General features: G+C 41.6%; 1 protein-coding gene across 1 annotated transcript in view; it reads right to left on the bottom strand.

Moving 5' to 3' along the window:
- The window catches only part of ippk (inositol 1,3,4,5,6-pentakisphosphate 2-kinase), a 41113-nt gene that overhangs the window by 6507 nt on the left and 13612 nt on the right, over positions 1–20994 (bottom strand). The window contains exons 6-11 of the mRNA XM_060911027.1: positions 16615–16704; positions 16259–16317; positions 14120–14192; positions 2429–2696; positions 1218–1353; positions 34–136 (exon numbers count right to left, since the gene is read on the bottom strand). Coding sequence (XP_060767010.1) covers positions 34–136; positions 1218–1353; positions 2429–2696; positions 14120–14192; positions 16259–16317; positions 16615–16704 — 729 coding nt within the window. The remainder of the gene's footprint in view (positions 1–33; positions 137–1217; positions 1354–2428; positions 2697–14119; positions 14193–16258; positions 16318–16614; positions 16705–20994) is intronic.

The raw sequence follows: 20994 nt of genomic DNA, 5'->3' as shown, positions 1-20994 counted from the left end.
AAACACTTGAGTAAATAAGATTTACAGTGTTACCTTTCCAACTGCATACTCTATAGAGCCATCGTCTTCAGGAGGACACATTTTCACCTTCTCCAGGAAACTCGCATCATAAGGACCATCCATCTGTAATCTGTTCCTGAACCCCACAGAATCAGTGTACTGGTGAATTATAGTCATATTACATTTACTAATGTTGAGGTTAAATTCTAAAGTAATTTCTTTAAGTGTGTGTGTGTGTGTGTGTGTGTGTGTGTGTGTGGTGGGGGGGGGGGATCACTCTGCATATGGACACCACCCAAAGATTATCATAACTCATTACACCGTAGAACAGTGTTGGTCCGCGAGAGACCTCAAGTGATCCGCGAGGTGATCTACAAATGTAGTCAGCGTTTTCAAGATAAGCTTTGTAACATTATTAGAAAGTTAAATTTATCCAATCTTGTTTTTAACAGCAAACGGGCCTGTAATTTCATCATTATTATTATTTAAAAAGCGTTCTGCATCTGAATTTGCACCACATAAAACTTGTAGTGTGCACGTGCTCTTATTCCGCCTCTCGTCTCTAGGCAACAGTCACCTCACAAATCTCTGCCTCACAGGCAAACGAAACCTGAAAACAAGCAAACGAAAATTCTGAACATATAATAGGCTAATCCTAACTAGCTCGTGTTCGTGGCGATTTCCAGCTTGGAACCAGATATTAAATCATTGATGCTTAGTATGCATCAGCACCACTCCTCCCATTAAGAAAAAAAGTCAGTTTTGAGCAGAAGACAAGCAAGTGTAATCTGTTAAATCTAAAATTTGTTTTGTTCATTTCAGTTCATTCATGTTCCTCCTAATTTTGAACTATTGATATGAAATGTTCTGATTACCTGTTTGCTGAATTTTAAACCTCCATACTTTTGCCTTTAAAAACCACGGAGGATATGGAATGGATAGGCCTTTAATGTATTTAGTTAACCATAATTTTTCAATTAAAAACACCTAATAGTACACATCTCTGTATGGTGCGTGTGTTGTGTGGGGCAGGGGCGGGTGTTGACAGGTGGTCCCTGAAATTTTTTTTTGGGACAAAGTGGTCCTTGGTCTGAAAAAGTTTGAGAAACACTGCCGTAGAACTAAAAGTTCATGCATTACCCTGTGTGCTTACTCCACCTAGTGCTTACAAAATATCATTACAGTCTAGCAGTGAGTGGTGAAGGTTTAAAACTAACCTCTCTTTAGGAAATTCCTCCAGATACTGCTCCACTCTCTTGAACAGGGGGTAGAGACCTTCAATGTCGAGGTTGTCCATCATCTGGACTTGGAGGATTTTGGCAAGGACGCAGTCTTTGGGAAGACCAGGACTGCCTGCAAATAACAAATAGATTAACCGAGTTCCATAATGAAAACACAGGTGTGTCCAAGGCTACGGTCACATTATAAGCCACACTGTTGAATTCTGGCTGAGACTGGATTTGACCATCTTGATGGTTTATTTAGAATTACAAGTAGCCTGTATCTAGCTAATGTGAACACGTGTCCTCAAAAAAAAAAAAAACACCCCACACAATGTGGAATGACTCATGCTACTAAAATTAACAAAATGTGATGCTAATGCATGCATCACATTTTGTGATAGAGGACAGCAATTGTCAGCTATGCATAATCAGGCTTGGGGGGGGGGGGGGGGGGGGGGGCAGACTACTCGCTTTGGCTATCATAGCTCTCCATTGTTTTGCTGTGCTGCCAGTGGTGGCTGATGAACACCGAGCTCAGCGCATGCATTACAAGCAAAAAGCCATAGGAATTCCGATCTGACCATCCTCATTCATGTCACATGGCCAGAAATTAGGTATGTATCTGATCTAGGACCACGCATGAAAGTGACTCAAATCTGATTTGAGAAGATCAGATATCTGTCCCCACAGTCTTGAAAACATCATCAGATTTATCACATTATGGTACAAAAATCATATTGGAGTCACTTCAGCCTTATGTGAACATGGACCAAGTTTCTCTTATTGGTGACCCCCCCCCCCCCAAAAAAAAATCCAATACGTGGTTTTGCTCAGGTACAGAAAGATTGAGTGAGCAGGAAAGAAGTCAGTTTAGCTTCTGTTATTTCAGATTTATCATCACGTCACATAATTACTAATGACATAAAGGTGAATTTTTGGGATAAAGCTGAATAAGCAGATGGCCAGTTGGTACTTTGGTAGCCTTGAGGTCACTACCACTAGATACAGTCCTGCCCAAGTCAAAAAGGCCAAACAAACCCGGAAGGGGGAGGGGGTCTCTTAACTTAACTGGGGGTGATATTTATTAAAAAAATTTAAAAAAATAAAAAAAACCACACACACCCCACCACCATGATCTCTCTTTCGTAGGACATGGTAAATTCACCACAGATGATCTATAGCCAAGCACAAGACACCATTCTCACCATTGCGTAGCAGATCTCTATGGAGCGGGCTGGCTTCACAGAGCAGCCTGCTCTCAGGGAGCTGCATCTTCCTCTGTTCTCCAGAGCGATTGGATTCTCCTGTGCTCAGTAGAGCGCTGCAGATCACCTGAATGAATTCACTGAGAACAGTTCTGCTGGACTGGTGACCATTGCTGTGGTGGAAGTAGGGCCACAAGTGCTGGATGAGCTCATTTAAATCTGGTTGTTGCTTGGCATCGTCTTTACAGCTGTATATCAGTTCTCCACCCTGAAATAAATACATACACACAAACTGGATCACTGTAACCTAGGTTTTAGACAAAAGTGCAGACACAAGTTAGGCTACATAACAGCAAATGGGCTTAACTATGGGTAGTCAATTTATTCCAAAAAATTTAATAAAAAAAAATAAAAAAAATTGCGTGTGAATTGTATTCATTTCAACGATCCAGTATTCAAAAGGATTTGAATATTCATCTCATCTCATTATCTCTAGCCGCTTTATCCTTCTACAGGGTCGCAGGCAAGCTGGAGCCTATCCCAGCTGACTACGGGCGAAAGGCGGGGTACACCCTGGACAAGTCGCCAGGTCATCACAGGGCTGACACATAGACACAGACAACCATTCACACTCACATTCACACCTACGGTCAATTTAGAGTCACCAGTTAACCTAACCTGCATGTCTTTGGACTGTGGGGGAAACCGGAGCACCCGGAGGAAACCCAGACGGACACGGGGAGAACATGCAAACTCCACACAGAAAGGCCCTCGCCGGCCCCGGGGCTCGAACCCGGACCTTCTTGCTGTGAGGCGACAGCGCTAATCACTACACCACCGTGCCGCCCAGATTTGAATATTACTAAACCAAATTTTTTACTTTCAAAGACTGAACTAACATTAGCAGAAGACAGGCATTTATTCAGAGCCCTTATCTGAAACTTTTTGATGTTGCTTAATATGGGAGGAAGTTTGTTTTAATAGTGTGTGTGTGTGTGTGTGTGTGTGGGGGGGGGGGGGGGGGGGTATTTGAATGTTGAAATTCTAATAGCACAAAGATCTACATTTGTATTGCCAGCCCAGACACCTAACCATAGGTGAGACATCCAATATGCTCTCATTAATCAAAATGGCCTTTACACTGGCAGAGAGAGACCCAAACAAACAATTGCATGACAGTGTTTTAGAGCCAGAAACACTACAAAACACAATCATCTAATCTCAACAGCACATGGGTGATTTAGTCTGCAGCCTAGAGAGCCACTGCTCATTTGATCTTTAAATGTGATTAACTGGAGTTGCTCAAGTCATCATTTACAGACCACCGGATTCTAGTTTCAATCTAACAAACTAAAAAAGCCAGAATGAAAAATTGTCAGTGCAACTCATCAGCCAGGAACCAGGTCATTTGGATGCAAATAGTTGGAACACTAGCAAAACATCCAAGCAGTAAACACCGTCAATGGAAAACGTGAGACCATGTTTTTGAAGGTCCCATTATTTGATACCAACTCCTAAAATGACTCCACTACAAAGCTGTTCCTGAAGATGGACACTGCAACCTCTAGATCAACACATCTCATGATCTCCGGACATACCAAAACAAACAGTAAGGCAGTCAAGCTCGTCTCTGAAGCTTTTCAGGTCATGCGGATTCTCAGTATTACAAATTTAGGAAATTATGAGGACGTTTCGACACATCTGATCAGCTCTAACGAAATGTTAGGAAAGTCCCTGCTAAACACTGTGCAACACTATCCTCTCACCAGGGTTTTCCTTGCCAGTATAAATTTACAACTAGCCTCATACTTTACACCTTTCCCCAGCTGATAATTAGGAAGTGGACAGAATTGCACTTTTCACTAGCTACAGTGACCAATACAATCGGACCAGATTCCACCTGCTAATTTCTGCACCATCTCGCAAAACTAGAGTAACTCACCATTAAGTCTACCTGCCAAGTTAAATGGTTAAGTACGATACCACCCATAGGTAAGCAATAGCACTTTACGGTGTCTAATTCTAATCCAGAGCCACCTGTATCCTGCCAGAGGTGTACCAATAAAGTCCTAGTGGGGGGGGATTATATCTTTTTTTTTTTAACCACAAAAAAAAAAGGGTCAGTGTATGAGAACCCCACAGTTGTACACCAAGCAATAGGCTGCTATAGCAGCTCCATTATTTTTACCAACCAAAGGTGCACAGTCCAGTCCTCATTTTCCACTGGCTCACAAGACAGACTATGAAGTCATAGGACAGAGAGAAGTGAAGTCACCTTTTCAGACAAGCAAAAGCATTATAGCAAGTTGCAAAACGTGTAAAGTACGGCTGAGTGTGTGTGTTTTTGTTTCCGCTTCAGTCTTTCCCCAGGTACTGCCCTCCATCTTCTTACCAGTAAGGTGATTAGTTGAGCACATTGGTGCTCAAGCTTCATTGGGGTCTGGTGGATAAAAGATGAGCAAGCGTGTACAGAGGGCAACAATGGGCCAATTAGCAGCGTCCCATCTGTGTGGGCTGTGCAACATTCAAGTGTGGTGTACCGGAGTTGGTAGTTAACTCCCTGTAATAGGGAGGGTGTTTGGGGCTTGGCATGATTCAACAGCGAATTTCGTGAAGATGCTTGTTTCTTTTGGTGATCCGATATAAAAACTTATTCTGAAAATAAACTTGCGTTTCCTCACATCTAACCCCCCCAAGGCAAATCTTAATTTGTTGCCACCTCAGTTCCCAGAGGATGCAACAACTACTTAAAGCAACCTCTAGAGCTTTTTATTTGCAGAACTGTCTATTCCAACTACTGCAGGGTATTTTTGCAATCCAAAATGGGAAGCCATGGTCAAAAATGGTCAGAGAAGCAGCTTTGGGACCAAAAGGTTGTGATCAAAATACATGTTTGGCATGCTTGAAATTAGTACAGACCTGTTCTGCTTGCTACTTGTTTTGGTTAGTTAAATTCTTGAGATATATCTTTGCTCACACATTCTACTCTCTGCTTAATGAAGGTTCTTTTGACTGGTAATGTCTCTTCTTTTCATAAGACTCTGATCCTGACAGGTGATGTAATGGTACATAAAAGTAGTGAAGGCTAAAGCAGTGATTTAATGCTTCATCACCCATTTATGTTACTTTGTCACATACAGACAATGCAGCTTCTTAAAATCATCCAGTCATACAGCTACAACACACTCTTGAACGTGAATATATACTCATGTTTGTCCTACAATAAACTGAGAAACATCTCTGAGCAGCTGTGTCTGTTTTCTCCCAGAACAATCCATGAGGCAGAATCTCCTAGGTGGCAGAGATCTACATTCCTAGATCATACTTTGTCAATTCAACCTTCAGTACAGACAGATCAAAACCTATCAGGTCACCAGTTCAATTCCCTGGACCAGCAGGAATGGCTGAAGTGCCCTTCAGCAAGGCACCTAACCCCCAACTGCTCCCCAAACTGCCCACTACTGTGGGTATTTTAGGGTCTTGTACGTTGCTCTGCATAAGAGCATCTGCTAAATGCCTGTAAATGTATTTATTTGGGGGGGGAGAACACCCCAGACCATTGATTGGTCAGGTCTCATCACACTTATTTATATAAAATAAATAATATTGTGATGACACCTGACCGGTCTGGAATGGTCTGGGTTTTTTTTTTGCACATACGCCCCTTTTGGTACTCGAGTCAAATTCAGCCTCGATACAGTACAGATCACCTGGCAATGGAAAGATCAGCAAAATCTTTCATGTACTAAGTATTTGGTGCTATATGATGCCACACTGTCCAACGGTACTCAAAGATGTCCAATGGTGGATTGTCCAAAGTCATATACAGTGGGGCAAAAAAGTATTTAGTCACCAATTGTGCAAGTTCTCCCACTTAAAAAGATGAGAGAGGCCTGTAATTTTCATCATAGGTACACTTCAACTGTGAGAAACAAAATGAGGGGAAAAAAACCCAGAAAATCACATTGTCTGATTTTTAAAGAATTTATTTGCAAATTATGGTGGAAAATAAGTATTTGGTCAATAACAAAAGTTCATCTCAATACTTTGTTATATACCCTTTGTTGGCAATGACAGAGGTCAAACGTTTTCTGTCAGTCTTCACAAGGTTTTCACACACTGTTGTTGGTATTTTGGCCCATTCCTCCATGCAGGTCTCCTCTAGAGCAGTGATGTTTTGGGGCTGTCGCTGGGCAACACGGACTTTCAACTCCCTCCAAAGATTTTCTACAGGGTTGAGATCTGGAGACTGGCTAGGCCACTCCAGGACCTTGAAATGCTTCTTACGAAGCCACTCCTTCATTGCCTGGGCGGAGTGTTTGGGATCATCGTCATGCTGAAAGACCCAGCCACGTTTCATCTTCAATGCCCTTGCTGATGGAAGGTTTTCACTCAAAATCTCACGATGCATGGCCCCATTCATTCTTTCCTTTACACGGATCAGTCGTCCTGGTCCCTTTGCAGAAAAACAGCCCCAAAGCATGATGTTTCCACCCCCATGCTTCACAGTAGGTATGGTGTTCTTTGGATGCAACTCAGCATTCTTTCTCCTCCAAACACGACAAGTTGAGTTTTTACCAAAAAGTTCTATTTTGGTTTCATCTGACCATATGACATTCTCCCAATCCTCTTCTGGATCATCCAAATGCTCTCTAGCAAACTTCAGACGGGCCTAGACATGTACTGGCTTAAGCAGAGGGACACGTCTGGCACTGCAGGATTTGAGTCCCTGGCGGCGTAGTGTGTTACTGATGGTAGCCTTTGTTACTTTGGTCCCAGCTTTCTGCAGGTCATTCACTAGGTCCCCCGTGTGGTTCTGGGATTTTTTCTCACCGTTCTTGTGATCATTTTGACCCCACGGGGTGAGATCTTGCGTGGAGCCCCAGATCGAGGGAGATTATCAGTGGTCTTGTACATCTTCCATTTTCTAATAATTGCTCCCACAGTTGATTTCTTCACACCAAGCTGCTTACCTATTGCAGATTCAGTCTTCCCAGCCTGGTGCAGGTCTACAATTTTGTTTCTGGTGTCCTTTGACAGCTCTTTGGTCTTGGCCATAGTGGAGTTTGGAGTGTGACTGTTTGAGGTTGTGGACAGGTGTCTTTTATACTGATAACGAGTTCAAACAGGTGCCATTAATACAGGTAACGAGTGGAGGACAGAGGAGCCTCTTAAAGAAGTTGTTACAGGTCTGTGAGAGCCAGAAATCTTGCTTGTTTGTAGGTGACCAAATACTTATTTTACTGAGGAATTTACCAATTAATTCATTAAAAATCCTACAATGTGATTTCCTGGATTCTTTCCCCCCATTCTGTCTCTCATAGTTGAAGTGTACCTATGATGAAAATTACAGGCCTCATCTTTTTAAGTGGGAGAACTTGCACAGTTGGTGGCTGACTAAATACTTTTTTGCCCCACTGTAATACACCTCTCTTTACTGTTCATCCAAGTTAACCAGCTATGAACATTTGCAACGTCATGACTAACTGTATAACCAGACATACCTTCTATAACCACGTATAGGTCACATTTTATCACAACTTAATCCCTGCATAAGATTTGCTACCAACAGCATGTAGGTTCACATAATGGTTTACTTCCCTTTTGTTAAATGAGTTGTTCTGCAATCTACCAGCCACCTAATGTCCCTTGAACACCAAGTCTGGATTTTCAGACAAAATAGTCACACCGGTCATTAAATATGTTCACATTACCATACATTCACACCAAACATGGCAAGAGCATCAAAATTTGCTCAAGCTGCTCTAGCAACAACGTTGGCAAGTTCACGGATGCTCCATGACGTAAATGAATGGGTAGCTACAAGGTCGTTCAGAATGCTTCACCTTGCAAACTTTATTTAAAAGAGCAGCAAAAGTACAAATTCTGCAATACCTCCCATTCGATTGCATCATTCAAGTCACACACAAGTAAATAGCCAACACTCTTTTGCATGCTACAGTGCTAGTTAACATGCAATTTCCTCCTATTTTCACAAAATATATTATACACCTCAACAACTCGCTTGAAACACCTACAGTTTCCCCACACGTTGGTCCATGCTTTTTTTTTTTTTAATTATTAATGTCCCTATATGCAAACAGGCATACCAAATGTGTTGGCCTGAACGGAATCAAAATTTACACAACTGCATCCTTGAGCACACACACTACCGTTCAAAAGTTTGGGGTCACCCAGACAATTTTGTGTTTTCCATGAAAAGTCACACTTATTTCCCACCGTAAGTTGTAAAATGAATAGAAAATATAGTCAAGACATTTTTCTGGCCATTTTGAGCATTTAATCGACCCCACAAATGTGATGCTCCAGAAACTCAATCTGCTCAAAGGAAGGTCAGTTTTATAGCTTCTCTAAAGAGCTCAACTGTTTTCAGCTGTGCTAACATGACTGTACAAGGGTTTTCTAATCATCCATTAGCCTTCTGAGGCAACGAGCAAACACATTGTACCATTAGAACACTGGAGTGATAGTTGCTGGAAATGGGCCTCTATACACCTATGGAGATATTGCACCAAAAACCAGACATTTGCAGCTAGAATAGTCATTTACCACATTAGCAATGTATAGAGTGGATTTCTGATTAGTTTAAAGTGATCTTCATTGAAAAGAACAGTGCTTTTCTTTCAAAAATAAGGAAATTTCAAAGTGACCACAAACTTTTGAACGGTAATGTGTGTGTGAGAGAGAGAGGGAGAGAGAGAGGGAGGGAGGAGCACTTCTAAATTCCTATTAGCTGCCACCAAACGGAGTCCTCTCTCATTACCATAAAGTTGCCTGGGCTTCAACTTTATTCTCATGCCCCCACCACCCAAGACCCGCCACAAACACAGTCTCACCACCAAGAGACGCTGCCTCACATAGAAAATGAATAACTTCCGGCTGTTTTGACACCGAGTGTTTCGTGTGAACGTAGGGCTACTCTTTACACGAGTAAAATCCTGTCATGTAAAAAATAATAATAAATAAATAAAACGAAAACCTGGATCCATCTAATTTGCTTCAAAATTTCACGTGAAAAGGATTACCTGACTGATCAAATGAGGGTTCCACTGAGGTCAACTGAACAAGCAGATAAAGCCAGCAAAACAGCCTCGAATCTAGCAGCGAGTCTCTGCTATGCTATAATGGGAGGTGAGCAGCTAGATTTTCCACATGAACACAATACCATGAAGGTTACTTTCTTTCTTGCTGCCAAACATCCCATCTCTCAGCTTTAACTCTTGAATGAGATTATGGCTGTCTGAAATCACTCCTCATTCACTACATAGGGAATTCTATGTATAGAGAGGACTATATAGTGAGTTCATTGGTAAAATGGGGGGGGGGGGGGGGGGGGGGGTGAAAAAGGGAGCCCATTTGGTGGCATCTGGTGACTTTTAGGAGCATTTTATGGTGGTACTGACAGTCAGTTTTTACTGTTGACATGGTTGAAAAGGTTGCTGCAAGTGGAGGTCTGATGCTGTGGTTTGCAGCATGGGGCTCACATGAGCAATAAATAAAAGGTCACCATCTGACAATAATGTACTATATAATAAATGCTGTTTTATTACCTGAACCACTGCCAGAACACCACTGACCAAGAGTTTAAAAGGAGTTCTGTTGTAATTAGTAGGGGGGAAAAATACCCCCTGCAGACGGCATTTACTGCACAAATGCTTTTATACTTTGGCCTACTTAATACTTTGGATAAAATTGTTACTGTCTGTTACACACATCAACCCGTGTGACTCAGTTGTGCCTTTTGAATAGAGAATAAATGAAGAGAGAACTGAACATTTATGCAATTTTGTTAAATTTTTTTAATCTCTAAATTTGTGTGTATATATATATATATATATATATATATATATACACACACACACACACATATATATACACACATCCTTTTTTGTATACTTAGTACTTTTGCACTACTTCACTGCCTTGTCTTTTTGTCTTTATATAGTTTGCTGCTGTAACAATGTAAATTTCCCCTTGTGGGATAATAAAAGGCTCTCTTATTAACCGTTTATTGAAATTACTACAAGAGTGATTATAGCTACAACTGGAACCGATTCTGTTAACGTTTTCAATTACTGTACCATCCACGATTAGATAAAATTAAAATCTTGCAACATTGAAAGTCTAGAGCAAGATATTTTACAAAAAAAAAAAGCCCACACCTCACCCTCTGATATTGTTTTAACAATAATAAGCATCACTGTATAAATGATAGAGTGCAAATAGGTCTGTAACTAGATGTCCCTGGGGTTGTTGAAACATGGAGGGCCAGGAATACTATCTAGCTCACAGTTCACGTCGGAGTCCTTTGAGAGTAAATGCTTTGGCTTTCAGAATATGCTGTTCCCAAAAGCTGATGTTGGGGGGGAAGCCTTTACACAAAAGGTGTTCTTGCTTTTATAGGGGTTTTTGAAAAAAAATATTTTTTTTTAACTGTTCTTCCGTGTCGGGACTCTTCAGGAAAAAGAAGGTATATTCAAATACACGGCTAATGCTAAGCCACAAATCTGCACCATCGCTCCAGTCGTTTTGAGGAATTTTGGACAGATCATAACCGCTAATAAGCTAATTTCTGCATTTATCCATCCTTTGCTTCTGTCTGACTAAGATTATCCAAGTAATCCAGTAGTAGAGCTTTTTTAGCTGTAGTTTTCTTCAGGCAACAGACGCCAGAAATCTTTGCTTGGCTTCAGTATGTAAACAAAGTTTGCTTGTCCCCCAAGCATAAGGTAGCGACAGTTGCTAAGGTAAATGTGACCTCAGTGCAAGGGTGCTCGCCCACACACTGATCGCCATGGTACCAGTGCGGCAGCAAACTGATTGAGGGCGTTTGTTGTGACTGGGGATTTCCCAGGAGTATTTCTGGTCTGCCTGAGTGCATCAGGGCAGCAAACCATCCCAAAACACTGATTTTCCTTCAAAATATGCCCCAAACAATCACAAGGTAAGAATCTGACACGAATTTTCAGCGAGTGTTGGAGTGCCCCAAAAAAAAAAGGGGGTCAGCAAATTTAAAGTGTGTTGGTATGAAATTAAAGCGTGTTGGCCCTGACCCGCAAAAGCGCTCTGGGGAGAACACTGCATATCATACTGAGCGTATTTCCCATGTTAATAAATACAAAAGTACTTTGTGTCTGCTGCAGGCTTGTAGTACGAGTCCAACTTGCGCCCCAATTTTAAGGGCTTGTAACTAGACTTGGACTTGAGTACTAATGACTCGGACTCGTGGATTAAATGCATTCGACTCAAACTGGAGACAAAGACTGATTTTTTTCTTTATTTTTTATAACATAAGTTGGCTTAAGAAAATTATATCTACTTTAATTTTTGTACTAATTTTGTGCAAGAGTGTCACACCTGCGAGCCTTGGTGCATGCATCAGATAGACTCTCGGGGGCGCTCTGGACAGCGCGCGCCAAGTGGACTCTCGCACGTGCACAGTAAACAACTCGCACCTACACAGGATTAAGGCGCAATCAGCACGCCTATATAAAAACTGTGAAAATACACTTACTTTGCAAAGTATTGACCTGCGTTGCTGACACATTACTGAGCCTTATTTCCTTGTTTGGTTTTCTGATTTCCTGTTTCTCATCTTTGATTCTGCAGAGTCTACGATGGCCTGTTTGTGCCTTGCTCGACCTACTGCCCATTTCACTGTTTTACGATTTTGCCTGCCGTTCTGGATTGTTTACCCATCTTCACTTGTATTAATAAAAACACACCTTCTGCACTTACATCCATCTCCCAACCATCTCTGACAGAATACCTCTCACTCCCTGACAAAGAGAATGCACATTCACCTGTTCATACGTCATGTTCAGGAACAAACTAATATGTTATGGCCGCTAAAGCAGCCACTGTCAAATGGTCCGGCTGGGGTGTTGGACTCGACTCAGATCAATAGTGGACTCAACTCGAAATTTTCTTTAATGACTTGGACTTGAACACTCCGGACTTAAGATTGGACTTGGACTCGAGGTTTAGTGACTCGACTACAATACTGGTCTGCTGCATCTTTCAGTTCTTTTAAATCAAGGATGAATACTTTCTTCTTTACTGCTGCCTTTTATTAAATGAAATTTGAGGCTTTTGATCAATTCCTCATAGGGACGTCCCGATCCGATCACGTGATCGGAAATCGGGCCCGATCACATGGTTTCAGACTCGATCGGAATCGGGCATTGCCTCCCGATCAGGGATCGGATATATTTTATATATATATATATATATATATATATATATTCTCATTTTTAACACATCAATAGCTATGCGTTGGCACGGAGTGAGACCAGACCTCGTCTCAACACAGCAACATCAACGCGTGCGGCATGACATCACTTTGTAGCGGAGACGCTATTGGTTATTGGCTGCCTATTGCCGGCAAAGTTGAACACGGAAGCAGTTCGAAGCGGAAAGCAAAGCATGAGATCATTTTTTTTTCGTTGGATGACAAAAGAAACGGGCTCAAACCTGAAAGGGTAGAAATGCTTGTTTTCATCAAGAAAAACGTTCATTTCCTTAATTGAAATTACTGTACACCACTGTGAGATGCGTTCTTAAAAGCAAATTACCGGCACTGTGGCACTTTATTTTTTTTTTATTTGTTTACATTCCTGCCAGGTATTTTAAGTTTTTTTTTTTTATTGTTCAAACTGCCTCACGTAAGTGCTCTGTTTGCTAACGGAGTTGTTGGATGTTAAAATAAGGTGTTAAATAAAAAATGAGGAACATCCTGGATCCGTTTCTTTCCTCGTCTTTATTTTTTATGGATTATAAGAAGTATCGGATCGGGACTCGGTATCGGCAGATACTCAAAATCAAATGATCGGTATCGGATCGGAGGGCAAAAAAACCTGATCGGGACATCCCTAATTCCTCACTCTGCACTGTAACTTTTACTCCATTTTAGCTCTTTTCTGTCTATTTTTAATTGTACTAGAATGTCAATTTATAATGTGTTTCTTCCTCTGCCCATTCACCCTCAACACACAACATTCTTTCAGCACGACCGCAATGCATGATGGTATATATTGGTTGGTTAGTGACCATCAGTTGTACACTACCTTTCATGGTGCATTGTGGGATACTAGAAGTCCACTATATAAGATGTAATAATTCACTATACATTTGGACAGCACTACAAAATAGCAAACTCGCTATATAAATCCACGATATAGCGAGTGATTTCGGACACAGGGAATGAAATTCTCTGTTGTCGTCCCTGTTCCAACAACAGGTGTACCCAAAACTTTCTCTCGAGTGTGTCTATAATTGGGTCATCGCTATGAGACGAGCGTCATTCACTCAGGACACTACCAATAGTTGCGGCAAGAAGCTAGCATGAAACGAACACAAAATATTAAAAATATCAGACTTGGCGTGCATACTCAGTGTGTGAAAACTTTGCACAATTTTTCATTTTTCCATCACAATTTCATATCATATCTGGTGTGTAAAAACCTTAACACTGGGAAATGCCACCAGTGACAGGAAACTGGCACCAGGGTCTGGAGGTGTGTACTGATGTGAAAAAGCCTGGGTGAACATGTCAGATTGGTGTTACAACCAATAACTGATCTCAGTACCTATTCCATACAGAACATTTGCATTGTTTTATAGGTTCAGGGTTTTACAATGAGTCATTATTACATGATCTATTCAACTTACCTTAAATATTTTCAAATTGTTTTGTGGTTCCTCCAACAGATTCCTGATAGCAATATACATTCTCTGTTTGCTCCTTAAAAATAAATAAATAAATACAAATTAGCACATGAAGCTTCTCCTCAAGCTGTGTTATGGCTTCTGTTTCACAAGCACCACCACATTTATATTTGAGACCCCAAGAGATGGTCATCCCATCTTTGTAGTCCTATTTCATTTGTGGGTAATGTCTCATCTCATTATCTCTAGCCGCTTTATCCTGTTCTACAGGGTCGCAGGCAAGCTGGAGCCTATCCCAGCTGACTACGGGCGAAAGGCGGGGTACACCCTGGACAAGTCGCCAGGTCATCACAGGGCTGACACATAGACACAGACAACCATTCACACTCACATTCACACCTACGGTCAATTTAGAGTCACCAGTTAACCTAACCTGCATGTCTTTGGACTGTGGGGGAAACCGGAGCACCCGGAGGAAACCCACGCGGACACGGGGAGAACATGCAAACTCCACACAGAAAGGCCCTCGCCGGCCCCGGGGCTCGAACCCAGGACCTTCTTGCTGTGAGGCGACAGCGCTAACCACTACACCACCGTGCCGCCCTGTGGGTAATGTAAATGATTAATTCATAAGACACCCATTACAAATATCTGCTATGGAAGAGCGATGTGATTTTTACATGACCATATAATAGAAGCCTGACCAAAGTTCATTCATTCATTCGAGTTGTGGAGTGATTGATCACTAAATGAAAGCCACAAATAAAGGAATGAGTTAGAGTATACTGGTGCATTTGTAGTGTGTATAAACCAGTGTAAATGAGGAAAGATTAAAATGCAATCAATCAATCTCACACACAACTTTTTCCATGTTTGCAATCTTCTGTACATATAACAGTCACACCCCATAGTAACCAACACTACTTACATTAACACAGTGAAATTAGCTGTTCATTTGTATATTCCAAGTACCATATAGCATCAACTGGATAATGACCATTTTAATAAAAACGTATTGTTTGAATAAAATAGAAATCTCTGTAGCACCAATGAACAGCCAAAATACTTACTTTACACAAAAAAAAAGTGCCTAATGTTTGAATAGTTGGATCATGGGTCCATGACCTTTAATAATTAATTGCGTCCCTGTCTGAACACATTCAAGAACCCTTGCTCTAGCCTTAAATCACCAACTCTTCCCCTTCATGGTACTTGGCAGGGCCTACTCGGACATCTAAACAAGGTTCTGTGGCTTTGGTGTTCTGGCTTCATCTCCCTGAGCCACCAAACAGCCTGATATTGTTATTATATCTGAAACCTTCAAGACCTTTCTCTCCAGGCAGTGTATAGGATCATACACCATTATATGGTTTAATCACTTGTCTTTCAGATGAATTATGAATCTTTGCAGGTTCACTAGATGCATTGTATCGCTGTGCCTTCAACTCTCTGCATGTTTTGTAAGTGACCGTGGATAAGACCGTTTGCTAAAGGATTAAATGTAAATTACTGAGTCATTATTTCATTAACACCGCCTTACCTATTGTTTGGCGTTTTGGTTACATTTGCGCAACCGTGTTACACGCCTACCTTGTAGATGTACATTATACCTCATCCTGTCCTGGCACAGTGTGTGTTAATCATCCTCTGGCCCCATGGTTCTCAAAGTGGGGCAATAAGGTGGTCTGTGATTGATAATGTTCCACCACTGTAACAAGTGTTATTACACCTATAAATAATGCCAACTTTTAATAAAAAAAGTTTTTCCCTACCACTAAGAAAACAAGTCTCCAATAGACAATATTGCACAAACTCAAGTGTGCCTAATAAAATTTATACTGAAGGGGTCCTTGAAACTTTCATGAGAACCCATTCCCTCGCCTTCAACAGTGGCAGTTTCTAGCCACAGTAGCACTTGTAGCTCAAGATTTCTGGTTGGTGGACTGTTTCTGCAGCCACTCTGGTGTTGCTATCAGTAATTTTATCCCTTGCACCTATATGGCAACTCTGTAGTTTTAGAGATCACAATTATTCTAGTTTTGTTTATGGCCTACTCAACAAAATTCACGAGAAATTTTGTGATTTTATTCATTTGTGATGCAAGCCTAGAAACTATAATGAACGTTTGCAAAGAATACTCACCCTGAGAAGAGATCCAAGGGACAATACCTGCTTAGTCTGTTCCACTTCCCATTGGCTAGCTACACAAAAACACAAAAAACCTTGATAGAGCCATATCACATTTGCAATTAACCTCACTGTACAACTGCATACCAACAATAAAACTGTGCAACTGAAATCTTTAAAGTAGCCATAATAACATGACATTTTGATGATGGTACAATCAAATCAAACTAATTTACACTAAATCTGTGGTTGGAACCCTTCGAGGTACTTGGCCAGTTACCAGCTGCCTGCTAATACAAAAGTTAAAGCAGAAGTAGAGCAACTTGTTCCTATTAGCACTTAAAAGTACAGAGTTGCTTTATACTTCTCACCTTGAAATGTTGATGCATACAAAATCGGCACACTTTTCGCTTACAGTCCTTGGTAATGTGTCTTGAAAAGGGTAGAAATCCACATTTTGGCTGCAAACAAAAGAGATTTATATACATCTCTCTCTCTCTCACACACACACACACACACACACACCCTTGCAAAAGTATTCACTCCCCTTGGTTTTTGTCCTGTTTTGTTGCATTAAAAGCTGGAATTAAAATGGATTTTTGAGAGGTTAGCACCATTTGATTTACACAACATGCCTACCACTTTAAAGGTGCACGTTGTTTTCTTACTGTGACAAAACAATTAAGATGAAAAAAAAAAACCTGGAGTGTGCACAGGTATTCACCCTCCCTAAAGTCAGTACTTTATAGAGCCACCTTTTGCTACAATAACAGCTGCAAGTCTCTTCGGGTAAGTATCTATTTGCTTAGCACATCTAGCCAGTGGGATTTTTGCCCATTCCTCAAGGCAAAACTGCTCCAACTCCAAGTTAGATGGGTTGCGTTGGTGTACAGCAATCTTCAAGTTATGCCACAGATTCTCAATTGGATTGAAGTCTGGGCTTTGATTAGGCCAGGGGTTTTCAAAGTGTGGGAGAGTCAGCCCCCCCTCGGAGAGCAAATAAACAACAGCGCCCCCCCCTTACAATTTTTGTTGTTGCTATACTTAATGTTCCATTCGTATTTTTAAAAAATGGTTGTTGTACACATTTTTTTTCTTTTTCACATTTTAAACATCTGTGCTTTTTAAAACATCTTTTTTTACACATTTTAAACATCTCATAGCATCATTAGCTAGCACCTCTTGGCAGACAACACACTGTGGCAGTGGAGCATCTTCAGATCCAGTCCATGAAAATCCAAACTTTAAATAATCGTGGTCATACTTCCTTCTTTTTCCAGTCCCCCAGGATTCCGCAGGCCTTTTTTGTGATTGTTGCGGGCTAAAATGTCTGATGTTGCGGGGGGTTTCCAAAAAAATTGCGATGAAAGTCGTGGTGTTTAAGTTTTTGTTGCGATTACATTGCGGGAGGAAGTGAAAGTTGCGAGAAATTGTTGCAGTTTTCTCTTTTTGTGATTAAAATTGAGTGATATGTTAAATATTAAGTTATTACTGAAAAACTACTGATTAAAAAACAAAAGACACTGAGAAATGGTCCTATAAACAACTTTACCAATATAAAAGATTAACAGGACTACAAAAATGCAGAAAAATAGGCTTTACTTATCCAAATGCTCCTGTTGGTTCAAAAGTTAAAGTGCAGAGAACCTCACAGCACAACATGAAGTTACCTTAAAATATAATATAAATGCCTCAGCTTTCATGTAAGAAAAAAAAACTATTAATACTAGTGCTGTGTGCAGGCAGTCTCTCCTGAAGACTAAATTAAACAATAATTATAAACTAATAAAATAAATGGCTCAGGCTTCATAGAAGAAGAAAAACAATTTGAACAGAATCTCACAGTATGATGCTGAAGCTGCCTAAACAATGGAAAATAAAATACCATTTTGGCAAAAATGTTGGCATCCATTAATTTCTTGTATGAAGTAAAAAATAAATAAATAAAGTGCACACAGTGCTTCACTGTAAACATCACACACTTTCAGTAACAGAATTTAAGCCGACATAAACACTGACTCGCACATCATGCAATGTTGCCAGATACTGCTGACGTTTTCCAGTCCAAAATATGTTCAAAACCCGCCAAAATGCACTTAAAACCAATCTGGCAACACTGAGCGCATGCTGCTTCTCTTGAACATAAACACGGAAGTAAGGCGGAAGGTAGTTTGTCGGCGTCACCTCAAGACGACGCCAACGATTGGTCAAATTTGCGGGAAAGTTGCGGTGATTGGATATAATTGCAACACCGCCCTGAATTCGCGGGGATTGGTTGAATTTGCGCTGAAGTTGCAAATCGCAACATCCTGGAGGCTCTGGGTTTTTTTGCTTGGCCCAAACTCTGTCTCCTCACTCACTGTAGCTTTAGGTACTAAAAAATCGATCCATTTTGTATCTGGTAAAGGCTCCTCACGTTGCGCCCCCCCTGAAGAACTCTGGCGCCCCCCAGGGGGGGCGCGCCCCACACTTTGAAAAGCCCTGGATTAGGCCATTCTAAGACATTTAAATGTTTCCCTTTAAACCACTCCAGTGTAGCTTTAGCAGTAAGTTTAGGGTCATTGTCCTACTAGACCATGAACCTTCATCCCAGTCTCAAACCTCTGGCTGACTCAAACAGGTTTTCCTCCAGAATTGCCCTGTATTTAGTGCCACCCATCATTCCTTCAGTCCTGACCGGCTTTCCTGTTCCTACAGATGAAAAACATCCCCACAGCATGATGCTGTCACACCACCATGCTTCATTGTAGGGATGGTGTTCTCAGGGTGTTGCGTTTGCACCACACATGGCATTTCCCATGACGGCCAAAAAATTAAATTTTTGCCTCATTTGACCAGAGAATCTTCTTCCATGCGTTTGGGGAGTCTGCCACATGCTGTTGGGCAAACTCCAAGTGTGTGTGTTTTTTTTTTTAAGCAATGACATTTTTCTGGCCACTCTTCCACTTTGTGGAGTGTATGGCTTAAAGTGGTCCTACAGACAGATACTCCCATCTCCACTGTGGATCTTTGCAGCTCCCTCAGCGTTATCGTTGGTGTCTTTATTGCATCTCTGATTAATGCTCTCCTTGCCCAGTCTATGAGTTTTGGTGGGTGGCCTTCTCTTGTCAGGTTTGTAGTGGTGCCATATTCTTTCCATTTTGCTATAGTGGATTTAAAACAGTGCTCCCTGGGATATTCAAAGTTTAGGATATTTTTTATGACCCAACCCTGACCTATACTTCTCCACAACTTTGCCTCTGGCTTGTTTAGGGTGCTCCTTGGTTTTCATGTTTGCTTAGTAGTGTTGCAGAGTCAGGGTTCTTCCAGAACAGGTTGATTTATTGCAAAATATTGCAAAGATAAGAAATTTAATGTCATTGCATGATGCAGAAAAACTAGTCCATGCTTTCGTTACCTCCAGGTTGGATTATTGTAATGCCTTACTGTCTGGATGTTCCAATAAGTGCATAAACAAGCTCCAGTTAGTTCAAAATGCCGCAGCAAGAGTCCTTACTAGAACTAGAAAATATGACCACATCACGCCTGTCTTATCCACACTGCATTGGCTCCCAATCAAATTTCGTATTGATTATAAAATACTACTATTGACCTTTAAAGCACTAAATGGTCTCGCACCACAGTACCTGAGTGAACTTCTGCTCCTCTATGACCCGCCACGCCTACTTAGATCAAAAGGTGCAGGCTATCTGCTGGTACCTCGTATAGTGAAGGCTACATCAGGGGGCAGAGCCTTTTCTTACAAAGCCCCACTGTTATGGAACAGCCTTCCAAGTAATGTTCGGGAATCAGACACAGTCTCAGCATTTAAGTCTAGGCTGAAAACATATCTGTTTAGTCAAGCCTTTTGTTAATGGTGTTTATGAGGTAAAGGAGTAGATCTGGAGGGTCCTCAGACATAGAGTGTTTTGGTAAACTGGGATGTATGGATGCTGTCAGTCCCCACTCGCTTGCTCACTCGAGTTTGTTGACGGTGCAGTGGCTGGCTGCTTTATGTCCCGGGGCTCCCTCATGCCTGTGTTACCTTCTGGCTCTCTCCTTTTAGTTATGCTGTCATAGTTAGTTGCCGGAGTCCCTGCTTGTACTCGGTGCAACATGTATACTGTTCCTACTTATTCAGGTGACATTGGGCATACCTAACCACCTGTGTTTTCTTTCTCTCCCCCCCACCCCAAATCTGTCCCTCTGAGTTACATGGAGTCAACAGGAAATCTTTTGGTGGAGACGGTGGGGACCTCGACTGGCTATCGTAGCCTGCAGGGAATCGGCCGTCAGACATTCTGTCGCATGTCCCAGACCCGGTGAAATGTAACCGAATTGTCTTGGCCAGGCCTAAGGGTCCCATCTGCATCTCATCATTGCTGAGGAGTGTGCTCCCATCACCCAATCAAGCATCCAGCCAGAGCAGGTCATGATATATTTTTTACCATATTAACATGCCATTGTGCGTCATGCCTGATGTAAAGACTCTCGTCTCTGCGAGCCTACCACACAGATTTAATACTTGTCATTTTTAGGGCATACCTAACAACGTGTTTTCTTTCTCTCTCTCTCTCTCTCTCTCTCTCTCCCCCCCCCCCCCCCCATCTGTCCCTCTGAGTTACATGTTGATCCTGGGATTGAGATGCTGGCCTCTTCTGCCCCTCGGACCTGCTTGATCCATCCTGGTGCCCTGTGTCTGGTCGGAGTTTTATCGCCCCACTCCTGTGAAGGACGGCCCCATGAGGACAGTTGAGGGTTATACCTGTTAA

Source organism: Neoarius graeffei, chromosome 26 (genome assembly GCF_027579695.1).
Source record: "Neoarius graeffei isolate fNeoGra1 chromosome 26, fNeoGra1.pri, whole genome shotgun sequence".
Lineage (NCBI taxonomy): Eukaryota > Metazoa > Chordata > Actinopteri > Siluriformes > Ariidae > Neoarius > Neoarius graeffei.
This window is presented reverse-complemented; position numbering and strand designations above follow the sequence as displayed.